Source organism: Pundamilia nyererei, unplaced genomic scaffold (genome assembly GCF_000239375.1).
Source record: "Pundamilia nyererei isolate P.nyererei 1_Seehausen unplaced genomic scaffold, PunNye1.0 scaffold00014, whole genome shotgun sequence".
NCBI classification, from domain to species: domain Eukaryota; kingdom Metazoa; phylum Chordata; class Actinopteri; order Cichliformes; family Cichlidae; genus Pundamilia; species Pundamilia nyererei.
Window position 1 is genome coordinate 4,709,616 of NW_005187415.1, and position 22,410 is coordinate 4,732,025.

The window sequence follows — 22,410 nt, forward strand, 5'->3', positions numbered from 1 at the left end:
ATAAACAAGCCATTTAAATTACCAACATAAACAAATTATTTGTTGTGCACAAAAAGTGTCCAAACATGTCACTAGGTGGTGTGATGAATGCAGCCTGCATGTAATTGAGAAGATAAAAGCTCTCAGCTCTATTCGACCACGGCCATGAATGCCGAGGAGTCCCCCCTCCCGCCTTTGCAAACAGCATTCTTATGATAATGGAATAATGCTGGTGCTTTAGTTAATTGTGTATAGGCGATAGTGGTGGGCACCTTTTGTTGTGGGCTCTCACGAGCTTAAAGGAAAGAGCTGGCGGGGATTATAACTCTTATGGAACTTCTTTAATTCCGCCCCCCTCTCCTTAAAACCATACTTTATTCCCACTTTGCATTCAATGTGTTGAGTGTTTTTCTTTATTTGATGTGGTCTAAGAGTTTGTCGGGTCGATTCAAGATAAGATTTCACATATGTGATGCTTATGATTTTTGCCAGTTAAATAACAGAACCCTTTATAACAGGTGTAACATAACAGTTTGTTCACAGTGCGCCCAAATCAAAGTTCTGCCCTGTTCAGGGAAAATTAGCACATTTACTTTGTTTAAGTGAGACACCTTTCTTAAGCATATCAATAGCAACACAACATGCTGACTCAAGTTCCAACTGTGAGGGGGTAAAGCTCCATTTTCACGGAAATCCCTGTATTTGTATTTAAATGGTGCATTTCAAGGCATTTAGCTTTAGTTATCAGGAAGGCTGGTTTTACCAGATCCTGACAGACTGTAACAGCCTCAACAGCAGCTGATGGCACAATATGATAACACTGCATCACATCATACTATAAGAATGTAACTAAGATATCATAGTAGGCAAGGTATAAAGAGTAGTATAAGATTTGGAAAGGCCAGAAAAAAAACTTTCTATTTATTGCAAACAATCATTTTTTCGCTATATAAACCTGCACTTTAAAAAGAACTCCTATTACTACCACAAAATAACCAGTATTATTAGAATACTGCTACTAGTTGGGTAACATTTTACTAATTATTTGAGCAGCAGAGCATGACTTCCCATCTTCCACATTACTTATGTATCACATAGAGCTTTTATATTCTACATTTCTTTAGCTAAATACACTGACCTGCACTGATCATACCCTCTCTTACTTACATTACTTTTATCCGCCGTCACAGTCAAATTTCTATGTTTTCTTTAGTTAGTACAGCTAATCAACAAAACATATACATATATGCCCATTTCATGTGCACTGTAAAAATGGCTGCAATTACTACTACACAATAACTAGTTCTATTGGGCAAGGGGAACATTTTAAAATTTGCCCTTATCTAACTATTCAAGCAGCAGGTGCATAGCCTTGTATGACGCTTGCATATGCTATAATTTTTGATATATATATATATATATATATGTGTGTGTGTGTGTGTGTGTGTGTGTGGCTAGATAGATATGTGCCACTATCATATTCAGACATATTATGCATACAGTTATTGTTTTAGCCAGCTGGCAGCAATTAGCTTAACTACTTTACCTTTTTCTACCCTTTTTCTATTTTAATTCGCACTTGTTATTAGTGGGTGCATGAGCTCGGTAGAAAAATAGTCTGTCTGTTGAATTCATTTAGATAACCTGAAGTGATAAAATGTAGTAAAAATGCTTCCTTTATGTGACATGACTCAAATGTAAGGGGGGGTTTATTATTAAGACCCCATGCCTGCACCAACAGGTTTGTTTTCAACTGAACTTGTCTGGAAACAAGGTAGGCGTGCAGTTACAAACTTTATTTCTCTGTTTTGCAAAAAATCATTGTAGTTTAACATATATGTGTGCGAATTTAAAACAAAAAAAGCTAACATAGCTGTATTACCTTAGAAGCTGTTGCTGGCCTTTTGCAGTTAAGCTAACTAGCTTAAGGATGCTAGGCGGGTTAAATGGCATTCATACCATTGAAAATAGTCCCAGTCTTGTATTTATATGCATCTAAAATATCACAAAACAGTTGGTTGTTTTCATTATTTGTTACAAACAAGTGAAGGAAGTTGTAATGAAGGTAGGACAGGTAAGGCTAAGTGCTTATTTGGCATAAGTTGGGAAAGCTAGTGTTTAGCAGACTAGCTAGCCAGTGACATGCCATTAGATATGTTTTAGTTAAAAAATGTGATTATTCAACACCAACTATCCAAACAACTGAAAACATAAGCGATGTTATTGATGAGTATGATCACATTAGTGTTATTACTAATAAACTTAGTCAACAGCTGAAAAAGCTACTCATGCTTTTTTTAAATGTAGTTTGAAGTCAGTATTTATAAACCAATGCCATTTGGAAATTTAAAAATAAAGTAGAAAACAACATGAAGTTGTAAGAAACCAATTTGTCATCTGGTATATTTAAGGAGATCAGTGAGAGTTGTCCTTGGAAATACATTTTTAAAAGGAGAACCTTTTACTTGTTCTCATGTATCACATATAACTTGTCATATAGTTACACAAATCTTTAAATTTACTTGAATTCATTTAAAGAAGAAAAATAAACTCGTCAATTTCCTTTGGAGGAAAACTTTAAGCGCACAACTGTGTTTTATGCACTTCTAAATCATATTCTGTATAAAATTGTGATTAAAAACAATAAATATTCATTTAGTAAATTAAACCGTATCACCACAAATGCGAATAACTCGTTCACGTTTGTCAGTAATTTTGGTTATTTTGGTTAATTAGTTGGTATTTTATTAAATTGGCAGTGTAAATTATTTTATCTGCCAATTTAACTTCTGGGTGGGTACAAACACCCTGGTGTGCTTCGGAGTTTGCGTCGTGGACTCTTCTGGAGAGGTCTGTGTCCTCGAAAAGGTTGCGCGTTTTGGGGGATAAATCAACGCTATAACCGAGACACTGGATAAAAAGCTGGTCAATTTGTCAACTTTTTGTAATTAAAAAAGACCAAATCATCTCCCTTTTCCGTACTGTCCCTCTAAAGTGCCGATATTTTTAGCTAAAATTGGACGTAGAGGGTGCACCTTTGCGCAGAGACTGGTTTAACGCTGAGAGGCTCCTCTGGGTGCACAAAGACAGCGGCTCGCAGAGGAACTTGTTCAGAGTGAACCAGGGACGCTGGGAGGCGAAATAAACAATCTCCGGACTCCAAGTAGCAACGGTCGAGCAGTTTTATCTCTCGAAACACGCTATTCCGCCACCCATCCGAGAAAAACAAGGTAAGGACTTGGTTTAAATACGTTTCAGCGGGACTTGAGGGCTACGGAGCGGGTTGAACCTCCTTCGCTTTGGCTTCCCGAGCATGGTTGTTTTTGCAGAAAATGGCGTCATCGCCCTCTTGTTTCTGCCTGGCCGCGGCGGGGAGAGGAATAGTTTCAGAGACTTGTAGCAGTCTTTTACACGCGGCGTTTACTTCCTCAATGGTAAAATCTCCTACCGCGATGTGTTTTATTCAACAGAGACCGGTCAAAATACGGGGTTGTTCACCAATTCGCTCGGTAGAAGGACGCGCAAAGATGGAAGGGTCACCGGTCCTGTGCGCCAAGCTGCTTCTTGGAAAAGGTGCCACGGAGCCGCAAAACGCAGCGTTTCACATTCGCCGTGATATCATCCCCGACCACTCCAGGATAATCCAAATGATCGGGGACGTTTTAGTGTTGCGGTCACGGTGGCGATGGACGGATTCGTGCGAGAGCTGCACCTTGTCTTTGTGTGTATTTTATTCGGGTTAGCTCGTTTTTACGCCGCACTCCCCTGCCATGCTGCAATAGTTACGAGGGGCCTCTCTTTAACGGCGTGAAAGGTGCATTTTATACTTGGCCTTTTCTTTGATCACGTTAAGCTGCTCTTTTGTTGCTCAAAACAGTGGCGTTTTTAGGCTGACAATATAACCGTGTAAAAGGAGATTTTCGGGGATAATGGGGGGCGATGCAAATCGTGCCATGAGAACGACGACTGCTCTGCGCTCTGGTTCGCGGTTTACCAGACGAAGATAGCCTGAATGAGGTAAAAAATAAAAGTCTTTTGAGCGAATCGCACAGTTTGCACAAAACCGGGGAAGTCCGGCGCTGCGCAATGATTGTGCTGTTGCTTTGCGCAGAGAACGGTGGCAGCTGCTGTAACCGCCGCCACCTTTTCGCCGCTATATTTTTTGTGTGTGTTGGCCAACCTTTTGTAAATAGTTGGACTCTTGGATAAAAGAGCACAATAGCATTCATGCGGGCCCTTTATGGCCTGTGAATGTGGTCCTAAGTCACACTCTGGCTGTCCTGTCTTTCGCCGTCAGCTACGTGCATGCGTCCTAGCTCTGGCCACCACACATCCACCATAGCGAGGCCACTGGGTTCCCTGTGTATACGCTCTGCTTGGTTCCTCCTGTGGCCAAAAGTCGATGACGGATCGTGTGGTGAGTGCTAGCACAGGCCACTGGGATTAAATCGAAACAACCACAAAAAATCAGCCACGGAGACTGCACATCGCTCGCTCCGTGCACATTTTTATTAAGTTTCCTGAGTTATGCAACCGCATCCCCGTAGAGCGAACTGCTCATCCGCCTTTATTTACTCGTCCCCCGCCGTCGGATGGATATTTCTGTGGTAATATCTGGTGAATTGGACCAGTCCCTGTGGCGACGACACCGAATTAGGAAGATATGTCATTTGCAAATCACCCAGTGCCATTTGCGTCACAGCCCGCGGCCTCGCACGCCCATGGGGGGCGATGGAGTTGCAAATGGAGACTGTGTGTGTGTGCTGACGCTGCCCCAGCTGAACGAGAACCAATAGACACGGACTCGGGCGGCAACAATCGCCGTGCGCTTTCACTCTCCAGTAGTGCACCTACTTGGATTTCGTATAAACACGGAAGATCGCGCCGTTTATTCGAGATGGTTATGTTTCCATCGCTCTCCCTGGGATGCGTAAGTGGATGCGTACACACACTGGTTAAACCTGCTACAGGGCTCGACAGGCCAGCCGGAGAGGAGTATATCCGTCCGGTCCTTTCCTCATGGTGCTCGGTGCATGTGGCTATTGTGAACTCGCTCATGTGGATACACGTCTTTTCCATTGGATCGCGATGATATGGCCGTGAAGCATTTATGAACAGCGCAGAGAATGGAGTTGGATTATGATTCGGACACTGGATAAGCACTCGCTCGTTTTTTAGTAACATCCACAGCGCGCCACGCGTTTCTGGTTTGGAGATGAGCATGGCGTTTTTACCCAGGAACGTTTTATTTGTTGCCGTTGCGCTTTGGGGCACTGCGCATGGTTTGATCGGCCAGACCGAACTAGAGAACTAAGCCATAAAGTCGTGAAACGGTGACAATGTCAGCTACAGAATCCTTTATAAGATACTGTTGTGCAGTAAAGTCAGTTAAATCACTCTTTTCTAAGCAGTTTTTGAATGTAACGGAAATGCGTGAGCTTTACACGAATTTTGCAGCGATGTCAACATACAGGATTTTGATTCGTGAAATTAATTAATAATATTATCTCATATTACCTGAATTTTTTTTACCTGACTAACCCCCACCTATGTGTTTACATTGAGTTTTTTTTTTACATATTTTTTTTAACTGTGCAGTTTCCACTTCCTGTACTTTTATTTAAAAAAACAAAAGGTTACAGATCAGTAGAGGTTGCTCCCTGTGCTGTGAAACATGTTCCCTAAAGCACAGATGCCACCCTGAGGTAATGGAGTGATATAGGAATCTTTTCTTCTTTGACAGTTTAAAGCTCCCAACTTTGAACTTGCAGGTGGCTGTTATTTCAGTATTTGATTAACTGAAAACTTATTTTGCACTGGATGCTGTCAGAACCTGGCTGCACTGCCCCCTATTGCCTCTGTTTTCTCTATTGCCCTCTGTTCAAGCTGTGACACAGTGCATGAGTAACTTTGACAGAATAGAGATGGTCAGTCTAACCTTCGGGAGTGACATGAATGGATAAGAAGGCCATGAGTTTAGATAACAAAGTGGGCGACAGAGGACTAAAATAAAAAGGAGGGTTAGTCTGAAGTTGACAGAATTGTTTTTCATGAGCAACCACTATATTTTGTTATTCCCTGTATTATATATTGTTTCATATTACTTTTATATTTGCCATTTCTTTTGGCAAATCTTTTAACTACCTCAGCTTGGCCTCCATTCATTTTATTCTAGGTGTTTATTTCTTTTTAGCAGCTTGAGATAAGAACAGCAGCCAAGACTGCCTGGCTTTCTTCCTTGCTGAGGCACCACAGGTATCTTGGTTTTCACCAGGGTGGATGCTGACTGCAACAGTTAAATGACGTCACTGTATGATTCAGTCAGGTTAATGATGTAGTGTTGTGTTCAGTCTCTGAGTCAGCTTGTCAAACCAGTGTGCAAGTTCAGTCAGTCAACAAGCCTTTTTACCTGCCAGTCACACACCACAGTAGAAACACAGCAAAATATCCATTCAGCCAGGAAACAAGATAATCAATTTCAGCAAAACGGCCAGCAAGCTAGGTAGTAAGTCAACTAGTGAGCCAGGAAACTATGGTGGAGTATTTCGAGTCTACAAAACAATTAAATACACTAGGGCATAGATGTCAAACTCTGGCCCGCGGGCCAAATTTGGCCCGCAGCCTAATTACATTTGGCCCGCAGCCATACCAAATTACTATTAGAGCTGGCCTACTGGTATTATACAGCTAATATATATATTGTTTAGTATTAAGCTTTGCTTGTTCCATATTCAGTTTTTCAGCAAAACGTGTTTGAGTCCATAAGAAAAGATTCATTCTTATATCTGGAGGAATAAATATATTTCAATAAATATTAATGTTAGCCCGCGACTTCGTTCCAGTTTTGAATTTTGGCCCACTGTGTATTTGAGTTTGACATCCCTGCACTAGGGAAACGTATTTTGCAGTGTTCATGGTAAAGACAAGCACAGTTTTCAGTAGATATCAATCTGTCAACAACAACAAAAAAGACTTTTTACCTATTGTGATAGAAATATCTGACTAGAACAGTTGTTCAAGGCTGTTGTCACAACAGTGTTGCCTCATTACAGAGTAGGGTGGGATCTCAGGTGATCTGTGTGTGTTTTGGATTTCATAGATTGTTGCTTTCTTTCTTTGCCATTCATTGTTGACATCACCCTCTTTGGGGCTTGTACTTAATTATACATTTATGTGTGATTTTTAAAGCCTTGATATGAAGTAGACTATGCACTGTGCATCCACACCTGGCCTGAAAATGCCCATTATGCATCTCTTGTGGTTTTATTTATTTAAATCTGTGTCTGTGCTCCCTTTCCATGCTTTGCTGCTGCTGCTGCATCTCTTTATGTTGCTCTAATCTGCTGTGTGCTTGCTTTGAATTAAGGCTAAGGACGGTGTCCTGTGGAGAATTTGTTTCATATCTGGTTTGGTCTAATTCAGCTGTTGTGTGTACTGCCACCGAGTGTGCCTTTAAAGGGTGTTCTGGCTCAATTGGGTTGATGAAAATGATGACATGAAAGCAAGTCAAGATATTAAGTTTCAGCAAACTTTGCTGTGCAATGATTTCTGGGCGAGAATGAAGTTGCTGCTGGGGAGAATGAGTCTGTGTAATAACTCAGCTGGTGTGGTTGTGGTGGTATCGCTCAGGTATTTTCCCATTTGCAACCAAAACGTTGTAGAGAATGATTTCTTTCCACAATGATTAATGTTTGTGAGTTTCAGTATAATATCTCAAGACCAACTGGTGTGTGCATGTATATGAGATCCCATATGTTCCTGGGCAGCAACCTGTTAATGCTATCACACAGGATGTTACTGTAACACACAGTGAGATCAGTTAATCATATTTGAATGTGAATGTTTATTTTCTGTCACTAGTACCTTTCTTGAAGTGAGAAACTCCACCGAATTTATCTAAGCTTGTTTTAGTGTTACAGTTAGAGGGACTATTTTGCAGTTGTACAGATATGTCTCCAAAAATGTTGGGACACTGTGTAAAATGTCAATATACACAGATGCCTCAATCTTAAATGCCTGTCCACCTAAGGGCCATGGAGGTGATATAGAGGGTGAAACACAAACTGGACAGCTTTCAAGTCTTTTGCAGTCATAACAAATATTTCTTTTGACATTGGGAGAAACTCCAATCAGGCACAGGGAGAACATACAAGCTTCACATAGAAAGGCCACATCTAGCCATCCAGTTTGAACAGGAACGCTCTTGGTGTCATGCAAAATGTTAAGTAACAGGACAGGGGGATAAAATTTGGAAAAGTTGTGGAGGTTGAACAGATTTGTTTTTGAGCAGTTTCAGAGTAAGACGTCTCAATCTAAGATACTTTGGGATTTCCATCATCTGTTGTACATGTTATCGTTAATTCATTCAAACAGTTTGGAGAAATCAGTGTATGCAAGGGACAAATAAAAATAAAAAATAAAATTTGGTTGCGCCAGCAGCAGTTCATTTAAAGCAGATACGATTCAGTAGTGAAACTCACTGTGTGGGCTCAGGAACACTTCCAGTAACCGTTCTCACTGAACACAGTATGTTGCTGTATCCACAGTTGCAAGTTGAAACTGTCATGTATAAAAACAAAACAAAACATTTCTCACAAAACATTACATTTCTATTAGGCTAATTTTAGCTTATGTTAAGAGTTATTAGACAACTGCAACCTGCTGTTTTATTTTTATTATTATTTTTGCATTGCGTTAGTTTTTCTTCACCTTCCTCTCACACATTGTGTGTGTGTGTGTGTGTGTGTGTGTGTGTGTGTGTATGTGTGGAGCTGACAGGAGACAGCTGAAGTGCAATAATATGAATCGAGTTAATGAGGACACCTTATGTTACTCAAGTCCAGTAAAAGCTTTCCAGCAAGAATTACACCAAACCAACGTCCTTCCAGCTTCTACCCTGTGTAACGTCTCTGACTGAGACGGAGAGCTTTGAGCTTTTCAGTCATGCCAACTTATTTGAGGAGAGTTTGTGGTAAAGTGTAAAACTTCTGGAAATATTCAAGAAAAGCTGCTGGTGTAGTAGGTGTGAAACACCTCCGAACTATTCTTTTTTTTTGCTGTTAACATCTTCTGTGGTACATTAGCTCCCACTCTGGTTGATTGTGTGGTGAAGTGAACACAGAAAATCAGAGAACTGAATTGAACAGATAGGTAGGTAGGTAGGTAGGTAGGTAGGTAGGTAGGTAGGTAGGTTGCTAGATAGATATCAGTGACAACATGGGACCTACGAAAAAGATCAATACAAAAGATCCAAATAGTGGATTGCCGTATTCTTGATCAACATCCTACTTTTTCTGGGGCCCAGCTCACCTTGAAACCTGTTAGTAGCTTACATTTTAAAAGCCAACATCCTGAGAACATTGGTGCATGTGACATGCTTAACTTGCACCTGTGCAAAGGTACTGGTAGTTAAACCAATTGGTTTCACTACTCAGAGTGCTGTTTAAAGGAAGAGGTGTCTTTCCCTGTCCTTCAGTCAGACTTTCAAAGTATGGATGTGGAGAAAAATTTGGAGATTTTGGATAGTGATACTTTTGGAAAACATGAGGCGGCCAAGTGGACCTCCTCCAAGTGGACGTCCTCTTCCTATATACATATTGCACATTTTCGAGAATACAAGCAATAAAGGGAAAGGGTCACCACCACCGTATATAAACTGTCCATTCTGTGATTCACCGTGTGGAAAGTGTTTACATTCAAGCAGCGCACAATATCACTGCCTCCATACTGTGCTGTAGTCATTCTTGGTATACCTGCCAGCAGCTAGCATCATGTCAGTGTATAGAGTTCGTCCATTAGGAGGAAGTCTTCTCCAGCGGCCACAGGAAATGACTAGTAGATCATGATTGCTGCCATCTATCTAATGGCTGTGGTGCTACATAAGCAGTACATCTTATAATAATGCACACTTAGATGTTTAAATATTATGTAGCAAATATTTCTTTATCTGCTATACCATAGAAAGCTGAGGTTTCACTGCAGCATAGAAAAAGTTATTTTCTTCTGTTGTGAATTTACCTTATCTATTTTCTCTCAAAAGGAAAATTATGATTTTTCTCCTAAAATAAGAGATGTTCCCAGATGGGAAACTCAGTTTACAAATTGGATTCATCATAGTATTAACAGAATTCACTATGGATTGCCGCTACAGCTGAAACTCACACTCAGGTGTAATTTGTGAACTACTGAGCAATGGATGCCTGCTTGTTTTGCTGGGAATGGGTATACTGGAGTATTTGAATTGAAATTTTACAGCTGGAAATGGTAATGGTACTCAGGCAGTGAGTCATACTAGCCAGGTAGTGGGTGATTTGTTCAGAGTTATATTAGTATATAGGAGAGGAGAAGAGTTGAGCACTTATTTTTAGAATATAAGAAACATGTGATTAATTCTTAAGATTGTCAGCTTTGAGACTGTATTTCCAAGTGCCTCAGGCAATTTAGTCCCAGCTCAGCCTTTCATTGCAAACACAAGCTCATATCATTCATCTTTTTCTGCATTATCAGCTATTGTTCAGCAGTTGTTTATCAAGGACTGTTCTGAGGAGGATGGAAGGAAATGCCTTTTTCAAACCTGTTTCTTCTTTATTGATCTTTTGAAATTGGTCTTACAGCATTTGTGGAGCATAGTTTTCTTTCTGAGAGACAATTTCACAGAGCATCACTGTACTAGATGTACAATGCATAGTTTTCTCAACAGATAATGGTTTTTTAAACATGAAAGGTGAGGATAACAATAATCACGGCTGCCAATATATTTAAAAGGTAAACATTAGTATACATTAGAATGGAGTGAAAGATGATTGATGGCCCCAAAAGTAGAATTTTAGAACTACTTAAAATATCTGACATTTTGATAAATGTGAGGAAAATAACATGATTTTAGGCCAATGTGCTAACCATGCTAATATCGCCATTTCCAGTCTGAGCCACATTGGTGTCATTACCAGAGTCATAACACGGATCAGTCCTTCATAACCACCTCTGTCTGTTGCCATACAAATGTGAGAGTCCCCTGTGTGTTGTTGACATGTGTGTTGTTAAAGGTGTTTGTTTTCAGCCTTTGCAGTACATGATGCCTCTTTAAGGTATCAGTCACACAGGCCTAGAGACTGGTCAGTGAGTAACTGACATCCAGCAGGTCACCAACTGATCTCTAGGACTCAATGACTGGAGCCTAAGGCAGTGTCCACAGTGGTAGGGTCAGCTCCAGCAGACTGGGAAGAATGGCATTATTAGCTGGAGTTATCAGTTATTAGGTGATGCTAGTCTTGGGTCGAGATGTGTGTCTGTTTTGATACTATGGTATATTCAAATATGTAGATAAACTTATGTGTCAATTTGCTGTATAGTACTTGTCTTGTAGATGTGATTGGAAAACGGTAACAAACATTTCTGATAGTTCTAGATTTAGTATGAAACTCAGATGCTTAGATAATTTCAAATGTACTTTTGCATGCATAGTTCTTTGTGGTCAGAGTGACAGAAACTTGTAATCTGTGTTTGTTTTCTGTAATAATATATTCGTATTCAGGATAGTAGAGTGCTTGAATGCATCCCAGCATGCATTAAGTGAAACACTGAGAAATACCTTAAGCAGGTCATCAGGGGCCACTGAGCTAATGGATTAACACAAAATAGATAGCCAGTTTTTCTTAAATGCATACTAAGAGCAATGTAGGGTTCCTCACCAGTATTAGATGTTTTTAGACTTTCACAAACATGGTGTACAAATTACACTCAGGAAGATCAAAGATCTTTTTTTGCTGAGCAGTGAAGGATAGGAGGGGGATAAGTCCACAGTGGCTTCAAATTTAGCACTGCCTTTATATGTTGTATTAACTAAGGTTAACTTTAATATTTTTTTAAATAAAGAAACAGAAATTTTAAATGAGCTTGTTTCCTTACTCCCCAGTAGTCGGCAGGGTAGACAGACTTTCCGGTCAAAGTCCTCATTTCCCATTATAGTTAATGGCTGGTGTTAATCTCCCTCCTGATAAAAATAGAGCTTAACTGGGTAGGTGCATGATGTATTAATATGCCTGCTCTTAATTTTAGTTGAAAATACATAAATTTAATTGAATAGTTCTGTTAGAAATTCTGACTTTGTTACTGTTGACCTGTAGCATCCATGCTGTCCTTTCCTTTTTTCTTTTAGATAGACAAGATAAAAACAAATGCATTCCCACAGACTGACATTTTCTATGTCTCCAGCCATGGCTCCATTCTAGTTGAGCTCATCTGTTAAGTAGCTGCTCCATTATTGCAAGTATCCTCTGCTGTGGCATTATTGCATAGTGCTTGACTGGTTCATCATTAGTGCTAAAAGTCGGGATCCAGAGATGAAAAGGCGTGCTGTGGTTCTTAACGATGCCTGGCACACTAGAAATGTAAATTCAGGAACAATCTATATATAAAGTCTCTCTCTCGCCCTCTCTCTCTCTCTCTCTATACACACACACACACACACACACACACACACACACACACACACACACACACACACACACACACATATATGTGTATATATATATATGACTTATTTAACAGAGTTGCATTGATGGTTAAGAACAGCATCTCGCCTGCTGTTCTTAACCATCAGGCCAGGCATAATTTTGCCCCCACTTGAGGTATACTAAACATCTTTTGCATTGAGAGGTGTATTGCGTTGTGACAGCTACCTTCAAGCCCTTGGTCTTGTAGAAAACACTATAAAACTTTTAAACTAAAAAAAACCCATTTTCATTACATGCTTTGTCTCCCTCTGCTGGAGTTTCAGTAGCAGTTAAAGTGTTTCTGAGTGGGGGACATGCCTGTACATGGGACAGCGTGCTTTGACACTGGCTTTGTCTTGAAGCATTCGGGGCCCCCGCTGCATCTACTGACACAACTGTCGCTGTTTGCCTAATGTCCCTTTCCCTGTAGTTGAAGGTCATAGTGATTAATTTCAGAATATTAGTTTCAATACTTAATAAACTTAGTATAAAATCTCAAAATCTTCGCTACTACATCTTTGCTTCAGGCATAGAGTTGATGTGATCTAATTTCAGTTGGTGATCTGTGCTTTCCCTTCTTGATATTCATCCAATTTGTTTTGTGTTTCCTTGCTGTCTCTTAAATCCAAATTACCACAAATTTGGGATGCTCATAGTATGTCATAGCCAAACTGCTTCAAGCCACTGTCACTTGCAGCACCTTATTAGTTCAACGTTGGACTCTTCATACATTTAAAACTTGTTCTCTGGCAAAAAACAACAAAAGTCACTCTGCAGATTGCAGTGACAGCTAACGTAGGCTTCTTGTTGTTAGATCTTATGGCAAAAGATGGCAAATTTTGGAAAAGTGAGGTTGTTCAGCATGTGGCTCTGAAGCTGAATGATCTTATGTTAAAAAATACGTCCAGTAAGTATGGTGTCTAAATGACCACTAGAGGGCAGCAACTCATACTGTTTCACACCTAAATCTGTAATACAAAGCTATGGTAGATTTGTTATGATACAGAGCAACCAATGAAAAGTATCTTTACAGCATCCACAACAATTTGGCACTGCAGTTCTCAGTCTGACTCATAAAGGACTCAAGTAGGTAACTCATTCAAAACCACTGGCTCTGCACTTCCACCAATACAGTTCCTGTATCAAAAGGAAACTTGTAACAAAACAAAGCCCACTTAAAAGCAGTTTCAGATTCCACACACCCAGTATCTATATTAGACCTTGTTATGGGTGTGTTTTCTACATGTTGTATTGTAACTTATGTGGCTGTGTTTAAGAAGTGAAACTTTTTTTTCTACCAGTTTTCTTACAGATTCTTGATTTGGACACCACAGTGTTGCAAAAATGGGTAAAAAAAAAAAGTATTTTATGCACATTTTCTCTCTCTCTTTGGGTTTGCTGATTGCACCAATTCTTGCTTCAATAGAAGTACCTGTGACAACTTATTTTAATGCAGATTGAATCAATCTTTACACTGCTGCAGAATGGTTACAACTATAAGGTGTTCTTAGAAGAAATATACGCTGCATATCAATTAGGAGAAACAATATTCATGAGCCAGAGTACTCCGTTACAAATGCACACATAGAGATGGTGCAAATCATGTAGTGTATTGGTTCATGGTAACATTGCAGACTGCTCTCATCAACTTTCTGTAAAACTCCCACATTTTCTGAAGACTAACGCATGTGGAAGATGATATTAAATGGGCAACATTGGTAGCATTTTATTTAAAGTTTAGATTGTGTGACTTACAATTCTTTCACTAGTCTGCTCCACTGATGTTGATAATGTATCATGGCTTTGTGTAATCTGCACACAAACAATCCTTTACAAATGTATTGCAAGTGTACATCTGTAAACAAGAAAACAGTGCACAGTTAAGATATGAGAAACTATAATTTGTTTAATTCTTTAGACAGCTTTTCATGCTTTAGTGGCTTTTCCAGCAGAAGTTAATTCTTTCAGTCCAGTTCTTGGCTCATGTGGAGTGTTGTTGCAGGTTACAGGTGTATGCTGGTAGTGAACGTGTGGGGCAGCAGGCCAGTCTTGGCAGCATGGTGAAGGCCCAGAAGTCAGCTGGGAGGAAGAGCTCTAACTGTCCCCGCAGACAGGTACTGGACAAAAGAAAATCTAACAATGCCTGTCTGATTGTAAAGTCACACTTCATTTATGTTAGACCCAAATGAAACCTAACCTATTATTGAAATAACTCCTGCCACATGTTACAAAATTTACTGGATGTGAACTAGGGAAAACTTGAATTCTGTCCTTATATATTTCCCTTTAAGTACCCCCTTTTGTTTGTCCTAGCCCCTGTGTTTTTTATGTTTTTTTTGTAGCATGTGTATTGTGCCTGCAGTCATTACAGTGTGCCACAGCCTTTGCATATGGGAAATAGGAATTGTACAGATACACCAGGTAATACAATTAGAATTTTTATTGTGAAAAAGAGAAAATATGTCAGTGATTGTGTTACAATAGAAGCTTATTTGCAGTCTAGACAAGGATATTTAGACGGCCAGGAAATTTGGAGGAAAAAAACAAACAGTCAATACGACAAAGTGCAGAGTCTTAGCTTTAATTTGAGTTGTTTTTCATCACTGGGGAGGATAGTTTAGGAGCTGTAGCCCTTTACATATAATGCCAACATTTAGGGGTTTAAAAATAAATCAGACATAAACTAAATCATGTTATATGTTCTAGCCTGGCGGTCAATCTCAACACTCTTTGTATCTACACCAGTGAATCTAGTAGGTCTGCCCTTTCAGCAAGTGAAATGCAGCTCAGCCAGGCTGAGATTATGTAACAACGACTCAACGCAAGGACTTTCTTCACCCTGAAAAGCTTTTTGGGTGCTCTGGCCACTTGTTAAGGATTATTGTCCCGCTGAACGATGATAGGTTGTCTGTTGTGTTTCAGCACGTTTGCCTGAAAATGTTTAGCAGTGTTTATCCTTTTTCATCTGTCAGTCGTTTAATTATCAATAAATTCTTGTGTATTAGCTCTACTGACAGCAAAGCATGACATCACCATGTTTGACAAATGAGGTGCTATACTGAGGGTCATAAGCTGTTCCTTTTGTCTTATTTCTGCATGTTTGTTTTTTCATAATTTTGATATAGATGCATTGTTGTAGAGTTCTGTTCCAAGAATTCTTGCCAAAATTTTGTGTCTTTTGGCAAACTGACACTTTACTTTGTGAGGATTCTGTGTATTTTGCACATTTTTTGAAGCTCAACTAACATCTTCTTTACTTTTTCACTCTTCACGTGTTAATTTTCTTAATAACAAGAAGCCTCACTGCGAAACAGGACACAAAATCTTTAATAATTGTTTTTGAAATTTTGCAATTTGATCACCTTATTAAAGGGGCTATATCTCGAACAATTCTTTTAGTACCACTGTAAACCCTATTAATATGTAGTTTTCATTATTCTGTTTTGGTTCGGTTTGCTGATGCGCAGAGCCCAAGCAGTAACCAAAAACTGTAAATGCCCATATTCAAATGCAAATCTACAAATCTTCATTAGAGCCCTGCATCTTTTTTTTGTTGAAGTTATAGACCTCATGATTAAATACCATTCATCGTGTGATTAATGACATATTGCTGTCAATATCCATATGAAAATCAGTCTTGTTAAATAATCATCCGACTGATTTATCTGTTTTTTTTTTTTTGTTTTGTTTTTGATACCGCTTTCACCTGTTCGTTTTATTCTTTATTCCACATGACATTTTTTAAAAGAGTGGAATTTCATAGCCCGCCCACCTACTCTAATCAGTCTTCTTTCTTGTGCTTTGTGCTCACCACTTTCCATTGAAAATGAATCATGAATAGTTGACTGATTGACTGGCAGATGAATTGAAATTCTAAGTGAATGGTGGCACTCCCTGATGTTTTTTTCTTCAGCTCATGACGGTGATTTTTTCCCTCTTTTTCTTAAAGTAAAAACTTACTGTGTTTTTTTTCTTTCCCTTCATCTTTGCACTTGAACCATTGGTTGAAATAAATCTGTCTGGGTCCACTGGGTTCATTAGGTTACGTGTGTATTGCACAAATGGGATATTTTTTGGGCTATTTTGCAGCTATTTGTTTATGCCACGATATGGCAATGTGTCCGTTTGTATGTTTTTGTGCCTTAGTGTCCAACTGGCCCACTTGTCCTGTGGTGATGTGCTGTAATGTAGTTAATGTGGAGCCATTTATCCCTCTTCAAGGACAGCGGGGACACGAGGAGTTAGCGAGGCAGACACAGACAGAGAGGGAATGAGGATAAATTGGTGGGTGGCAGAGGAGCTAAGATTGGGGACTTGGATAGAAAGGAGGTCTGGTTAAGAGACATAAATACACACACAGACAAACATGCTGTGTGTGCACACATTGAGGAGTTGATGGGGAGTCACTTATCTACTGGGGGGTAGCTGTGTGAGACAAGGTTAATGTTCCTCTACAAAATTTCTGGATGCTCAGGAGACATGTGCGCAGAGACATATACACGGCCAGCTGTTGTGGTCCTTCATTCTGCCCAACAATTGGCATTAATTCAGGACAAAGACAGCTACTAATTGTATTTTTAAGGAGCTCTCTTCTAATTTACTTGTCTATGAATGCATGAATTTTCAGTCTTCATTAGGTAACATTTATAATTTCAAACTATTTTTTAAATTCTTGCTCATATGGAAAAGAAATAGTAAAAACGTATAAAAGACTTGCATAAGATGTGGCCTACTTCATATAGTGAATCATATAAGGCTTATATGATTTACTCATGAAAGTGGCCACTTTCTCATTACTTTCATATATTGTTTTAGTAAGTATCCAAAACGTACAAGTTTCATTTATATAATTTTTCAAGGGATCTTCTATCTGTTTTCACTCTTGTATGCTTTTCATACAAGTTTCACACAAGACAGATACAAACCTTATAAGATTTACATATATCTTTTCCATATGAGTGGACTCTGCTAGAGTAGCTTTGTAGGATACACTGATTAAAATAATCTTTATTTACTATGCACTAGACCTTGGTGCAGCCCTTTATATACATCCACTGTCTAAAACAAGCCAACTTTCTTCTAATTGGCTTCCCTTTTATCAGGGGTGCGTTCCTGAGACGAACCTATTAACTATAAAGAAGTTATTTAAAGCTTTTGTCTCATAAGCAGTCCCACATATGCTAGTATCCATCACTGCAGTGGCTTGCCCTTTTTACCTACAGTGTTAGTCACTTTCCCTTTGACAGCTACTATCTAAAGCAGTTAAAGATTTTTTGGATTTGTCTCCCTCCAGTGGTTGTATATATATCACAGTGGCAGGCAGCAATTCTTGCTGCTGTCCACAGTACCCACAGGAGCATGGAGATTACAGTGGCTTTAATTATAAATGCAGTCCGTTTTATTTGTGTATCTTATGTTGTCATGTCTGGCTTTCTTGTCAGAGTGGTGTTCAGCCAGAGATGGAGGGAGGCCAACTCCATTCGGACACCCAACATCAACAGGTGCAACCCAGACATGGAGATCAGTGCTCTGATCAGCTCCATCTTCAGACCTCTGCTTCAGCTGAGGCGCTGCCGGTGAAATGGGACCAGAAGGAAACTCCAGTGGATGTTCAGGAAAGGGGCAACTCTGCTGGACAGCACCAGGGTAAGCCTCTGTGGAAGCCCATTCCCCCTCTACTGCCTGAGCCTCATAGGAACACTACCACTCAGACCAGGGACCAGAGCTGCCAGACTGAGGAGCAGTTTCTGCAGACGAGTGCCTGCAAACATGGCCAGAACACAGGTGAGTATGACTGTTGTGTGCAGACTCAAGCTGTTGCACTTAAGGTTTTGAGTCGTCCGTTTATCCCATTCTCATGAGCTCATTGTTTGAGGAAAGGGTATGGGAAAATGTAGCACAACCGTTTGCTTGGTCTCATGGATGAATTGATAGATGTTGCTGGTCAGAGCTACATAATTCAAGAATAAGACAAATGTTCAAAAGGACAAAATTCAAAGGGTTAAAGGTCAGCTAAATCAACATCAGTATGTTTTGCAAAAACACTTTTCAGGGCAGTGTTTCACACTATAAAAGAAGAACAGATGAGGCTATTGTTACCACATTTGTCATTTGGTCTGTTGCATTAGTCTTTTTGCTTTCCTTCAAGTTCTTCACCAAGTATATTAGTAGTCTGGACAGACATGGCTGTAAACTGCAGCATGGCTGGCTGGCATACAACCTCATGGTGGGAATTTTAGTCTTCACTCTGCACTACTCGCTGCTTTGATTCATCCACCTACAGGCTAAAACTGTCTGTCAGCCTCCTGTCAGGGCGCTGGAGTAAGGCTGGACTCCAAAGTCAAAGTGAATGGTTTGTTTATACACAGAAAATGGGAACTGCCTTTGGCTTTGAGCACCACTCTGGGCACCACTGGTTAGCTGGAGCTGTCAGACGTTTATGAAAGTTTTATTTGGGAACTGATTTATTACACTAGTTTTTTTTTTTTTTTTTTGCATTACTCCTCCATTCTGCTGGTGAGAATGGGATTAAATCCAATAGAAATGTATAGAGAAATGAACACAGTCCTAGTTTAAGAATAAGACGTAACCCATTATTGATTAACTTGGAAAAAATAGTCCTAATTCTCCACTTAGGATGAGAACTTGGAAAGATTTTCATGGCCAGATTGTGCAGTTGTCACATCTGTCCTGCTTATGTGGTGTGATTACTTTTAGCTAATGTGTTTCATGACCCCAAAACCAAGCTAAGCTTTTGGATAGAGTTGTAATTTGTACTACAAGGCTATGAAATCTACTTTTTATAATGACAGATGTTCTGTCTGAATTGTGAAATATTTGCTTTATTCTATTCTTTTGGTTTGTTAGATGAACCTTCTCTGCCTTTCATTCACAGTAGCATTCCTTCTTGTCTCATGTTTTCAGAATAGAAGAGGTGTTTTTATATGCATCTCACATATGTGTACACTGATACTGTGTTAATGTCATATAGTTCTGGTAGCAGTAAAGACACTGCACAGAGAAGCTCTGGTTGATCTGACTCTCTTGCAGAGGGGGATGTGGAGGTCAGAGTGGTCACTAACCTTCACCCCTGGGATTATAGCAGCATACGCAGGGGAGGTGTTGGGGGATGGTAAAGAGGAAAACATGTTCTGTCACACATTAATACATAATCTTCATCTCTATCAAAGCCTCTCACACAGTTGTCATTTACCTTTCTGTCTCTGTCTCTTCCTGCCACCTTCTCTGTGGGTGTATTACTCTGTAAGCTAGTCTCTTTCACTTTTATGTGTCTCTCAGGGTGTTTTCACACCTCTACTGTTTAGTTTGTCTGAGCAGAACAACTGCACTGAGACCTATGGATGAGTGGTCTGGGTCTAGTTCACGAAAAACTCCAGAGCAGTTTGTTTACAGTTAAAATGTGATCTAACCTCAGTCCGACGAACTGTGAAATATCACCCAGATATACTGTTTAGAGAAATTCTCCGTGTTATCAAGAACACAGTACCTTTTTCATTTTGTTTTATTGCTGCTGCCCCAGTAACATCTAGCCAATAAGCAGACTCAATGTTCTCACTTGGTTCACTTGGAGTTTGCTTGGGCTTTTTCTCTGTGTGAAACAAAACCCACATCTTGGAAAGAGGCTACACGCTTACAAACTCATGAAAGAATTCAGATCAGAGTAAACCAACCACAGTTACACCACTTTCACACAAAACAGGTCTACTCAAGGTGTGTATGGCATTTTGAGTAGACCTGCCTCCCAGTATTGTAGAAACTTCTTAAAAGTAGACAATTGATAACTAGATGAAAGTAATGTGATAACTTTGTATTGTTTATAAACATGCTGTTTAAAAATAAAATATTGATACCACTAAAGCAGCGGTCCCCAACCCCCGGGCCTCGGACCGGTACCGGTCCTTGAGTCGTTTGGTACCGGGTCGCGAGAGTTGACGCTCAGGTGTGAAATGTATGGTTTTCAGGGTTTTTATCGGGTTTTTATCGGGTTTTTATCGTTAACTCAGTTTTCCTGGGTCTTTTCACGTGTGTTATGAATAAATCTTCTGTTTTTCGGTACCGGTACTAGTTTTATTTTGTTGTATTTATCCGCGACACCTTAAAGGCCAGTCCGTGAAAATACTGTCGGGCATAAACCGGTCCGTGGCGCAAAAAGGGTTGGGGACCGCTGCACTAAAGGACATGTGAAATAATTATGTAATTGTTCTTTTTGTTTGCCTTTGTTAAAGTTATACTGACTTAACTTGATAAAAAAAAGACAAAAGACAAAACCCTTTATCACATTTTCTATTCATATCACAGTAATGTTGTTGCCTTGATGCATTTTAATCACAGTAATCATGACTTAAAAATCTGGCTGCCCTAGTTGGCAAATAAATAAATAAAATATATTGTACCAGTGCAAAATTTTTAAACATGAAATGTCTCAGCTTCTGAATTCCAACATGAGATTAATTAACGTCATCTTGGAAATAGCAGAGCTTTCCACGAATTAACAGAATGCCAGTCAAAGGGTACCGCTACAATCTCCAAGATACACAAATGGTAGTTTGTGGACTGTAATATATGTGCATGCTTCAGAGGGAGACAAACAGTGGATATTTGTCACAACTGGAAGCAATGATAATGTTTTATTTGGAGCCTTGTGGTAGCCTTGCTTTTACAAACAGCTCTTTTGTCGCAGTAGAAATAATGTTCTCAATGGCATCTTATTTTTTGAGGTGATAACAGGGTGTGTGGTGGTGTATGTGAAGGTAAACACCCCGTGGTTGTTTGTATGCCCATCTCAGATTGTATTGATGTAAAAAAATTGTTCATGGAATACAAAAAAATAATTACATACAAAATAAAAATTATGCCCTCATTCTACCTTTTATTATAGAGGAGGTAGGATGAGGGCACTTTACCTACCCATAAGTCATTTCAGTAAACCACTGCAGGTCTTTCAGCCACAGTCAGCTTCTATAAATAATGCAAGAACCAAAGCTCTGCTCCTGCTATGTTATATTTAATGTTTTATACAACAGAAAACTAAATTTGTTTGACTCTAAGACCAATACGTTCAAACTTCTTTCTTTCCATGAATGTGTGCTGATTGTGTTCATTGTGTTGTGGCACAGGATGTTGTGATCACATCCTAATGATGCATTTTATTTATTTATTTATTTATTTTTTACAAAAAATGACAGTGATGTGGTGGTTGCTGCTTGGTAGCTTGTTTCTGATGATGACCACAGGTTTTGAATTGAAGACTAAAACAGTAATTGTATTTTAAAAAAAACAAAAGCAAAAAACAACAACAAACGTATGATCTGAAAATGGTTTAAAAAGTGTTTCGTTCAATCAATAACAAACAACTATTATCACTAAGGCCAATAAATAACACTGTGGCGACAAATTTGATCTTTCATGCAGGTAGAAAATTTAATATCTGATTTACATTTTTAAAACTTGTTGGCTAGTACTGTTACACTGAGAGTGAACATAAATCAATTCAACTTGCATGAAAACAAGAGAGGAGTAAAGGACAATTGTCTCCCTGTATTTATATGACAATTGAATGAATGATTACATGCATTAAAGGGAAGCTAGTGAAAAAGCTGGCACACACGTCAAACAAAACATTAAATCCCTGCCATGATCAGGATTGCTGCTTTCTCAGTCTATATCCTCCAGTAATTGCAGGTCATGCATAAGCAAAAAATATTCTCCAGTGCACATCAGTAAATTTCGCCATGTTCCTCTTTTGGCAGATAATGTGGCACTGTGCTAGACCCAAGTCGGAGTATCCAATCCTTTGCTGTCGCCGACCTCCGTTGGAGTCGACACAAAAATTTGCCAGCAGCACGGCTCTGCCCTCCCACTGCACATTTTTCATCACTCCCACTTGAGCTGTAGTCCTCTGAGCAATCCCTGCAGA

At 39.5% G+C, this 22,410-nt stretch overlaps 1 protein-coding gene across 10 annotated transcripts in view; it reads left to right on the forward strand.

Moving 5' to 3' along the window:
- The first annotated feature begins 1,531 nt into the window (after nucleotides 1-1,531).
- The window catches only part of znf800b (zinc finger protein 800b), a 31,847-nt gene continuing 10,968 nt past the window's right edge, over nucleotides 1,532-22,410 (forward strand). The window contains exons 1-4 of one of the 10 annotated variants that reach the window (XM_013908815.1): nucleotides 1,676-1,753; nucleotides 13,775-13,821; nucleotides 14,476-14,587; nucleotides 17,915-18,257. In XM_013908815.1, the coding sequence (XP_013764269.1) occupies nucleotides 14,531-14,587; nucleotides 17,915-18,257 (400 nt within the window). In that variant the 5' untranslated portion in view covers nucleotides 1,676-1,753; nucleotides 13,775-13,821; nucleotides 14,476-14,530. Of the gene's footprint in view, nucleotides 1,754-2,022; nucleotides 2,054-2,816; nucleotides 3,210-4,665; nucleotides 4,910-13,774; nucleotides 13,822-14,475; nucleotides 14,588-17,914; nucleotides 18,258-22,410 lie in introns of those variants that run through there. The other 9 variants (XM_013908817.1, XM_013908808.1, XM_005725254.1 and 6 more) reach the window with 9 other exon arrangements.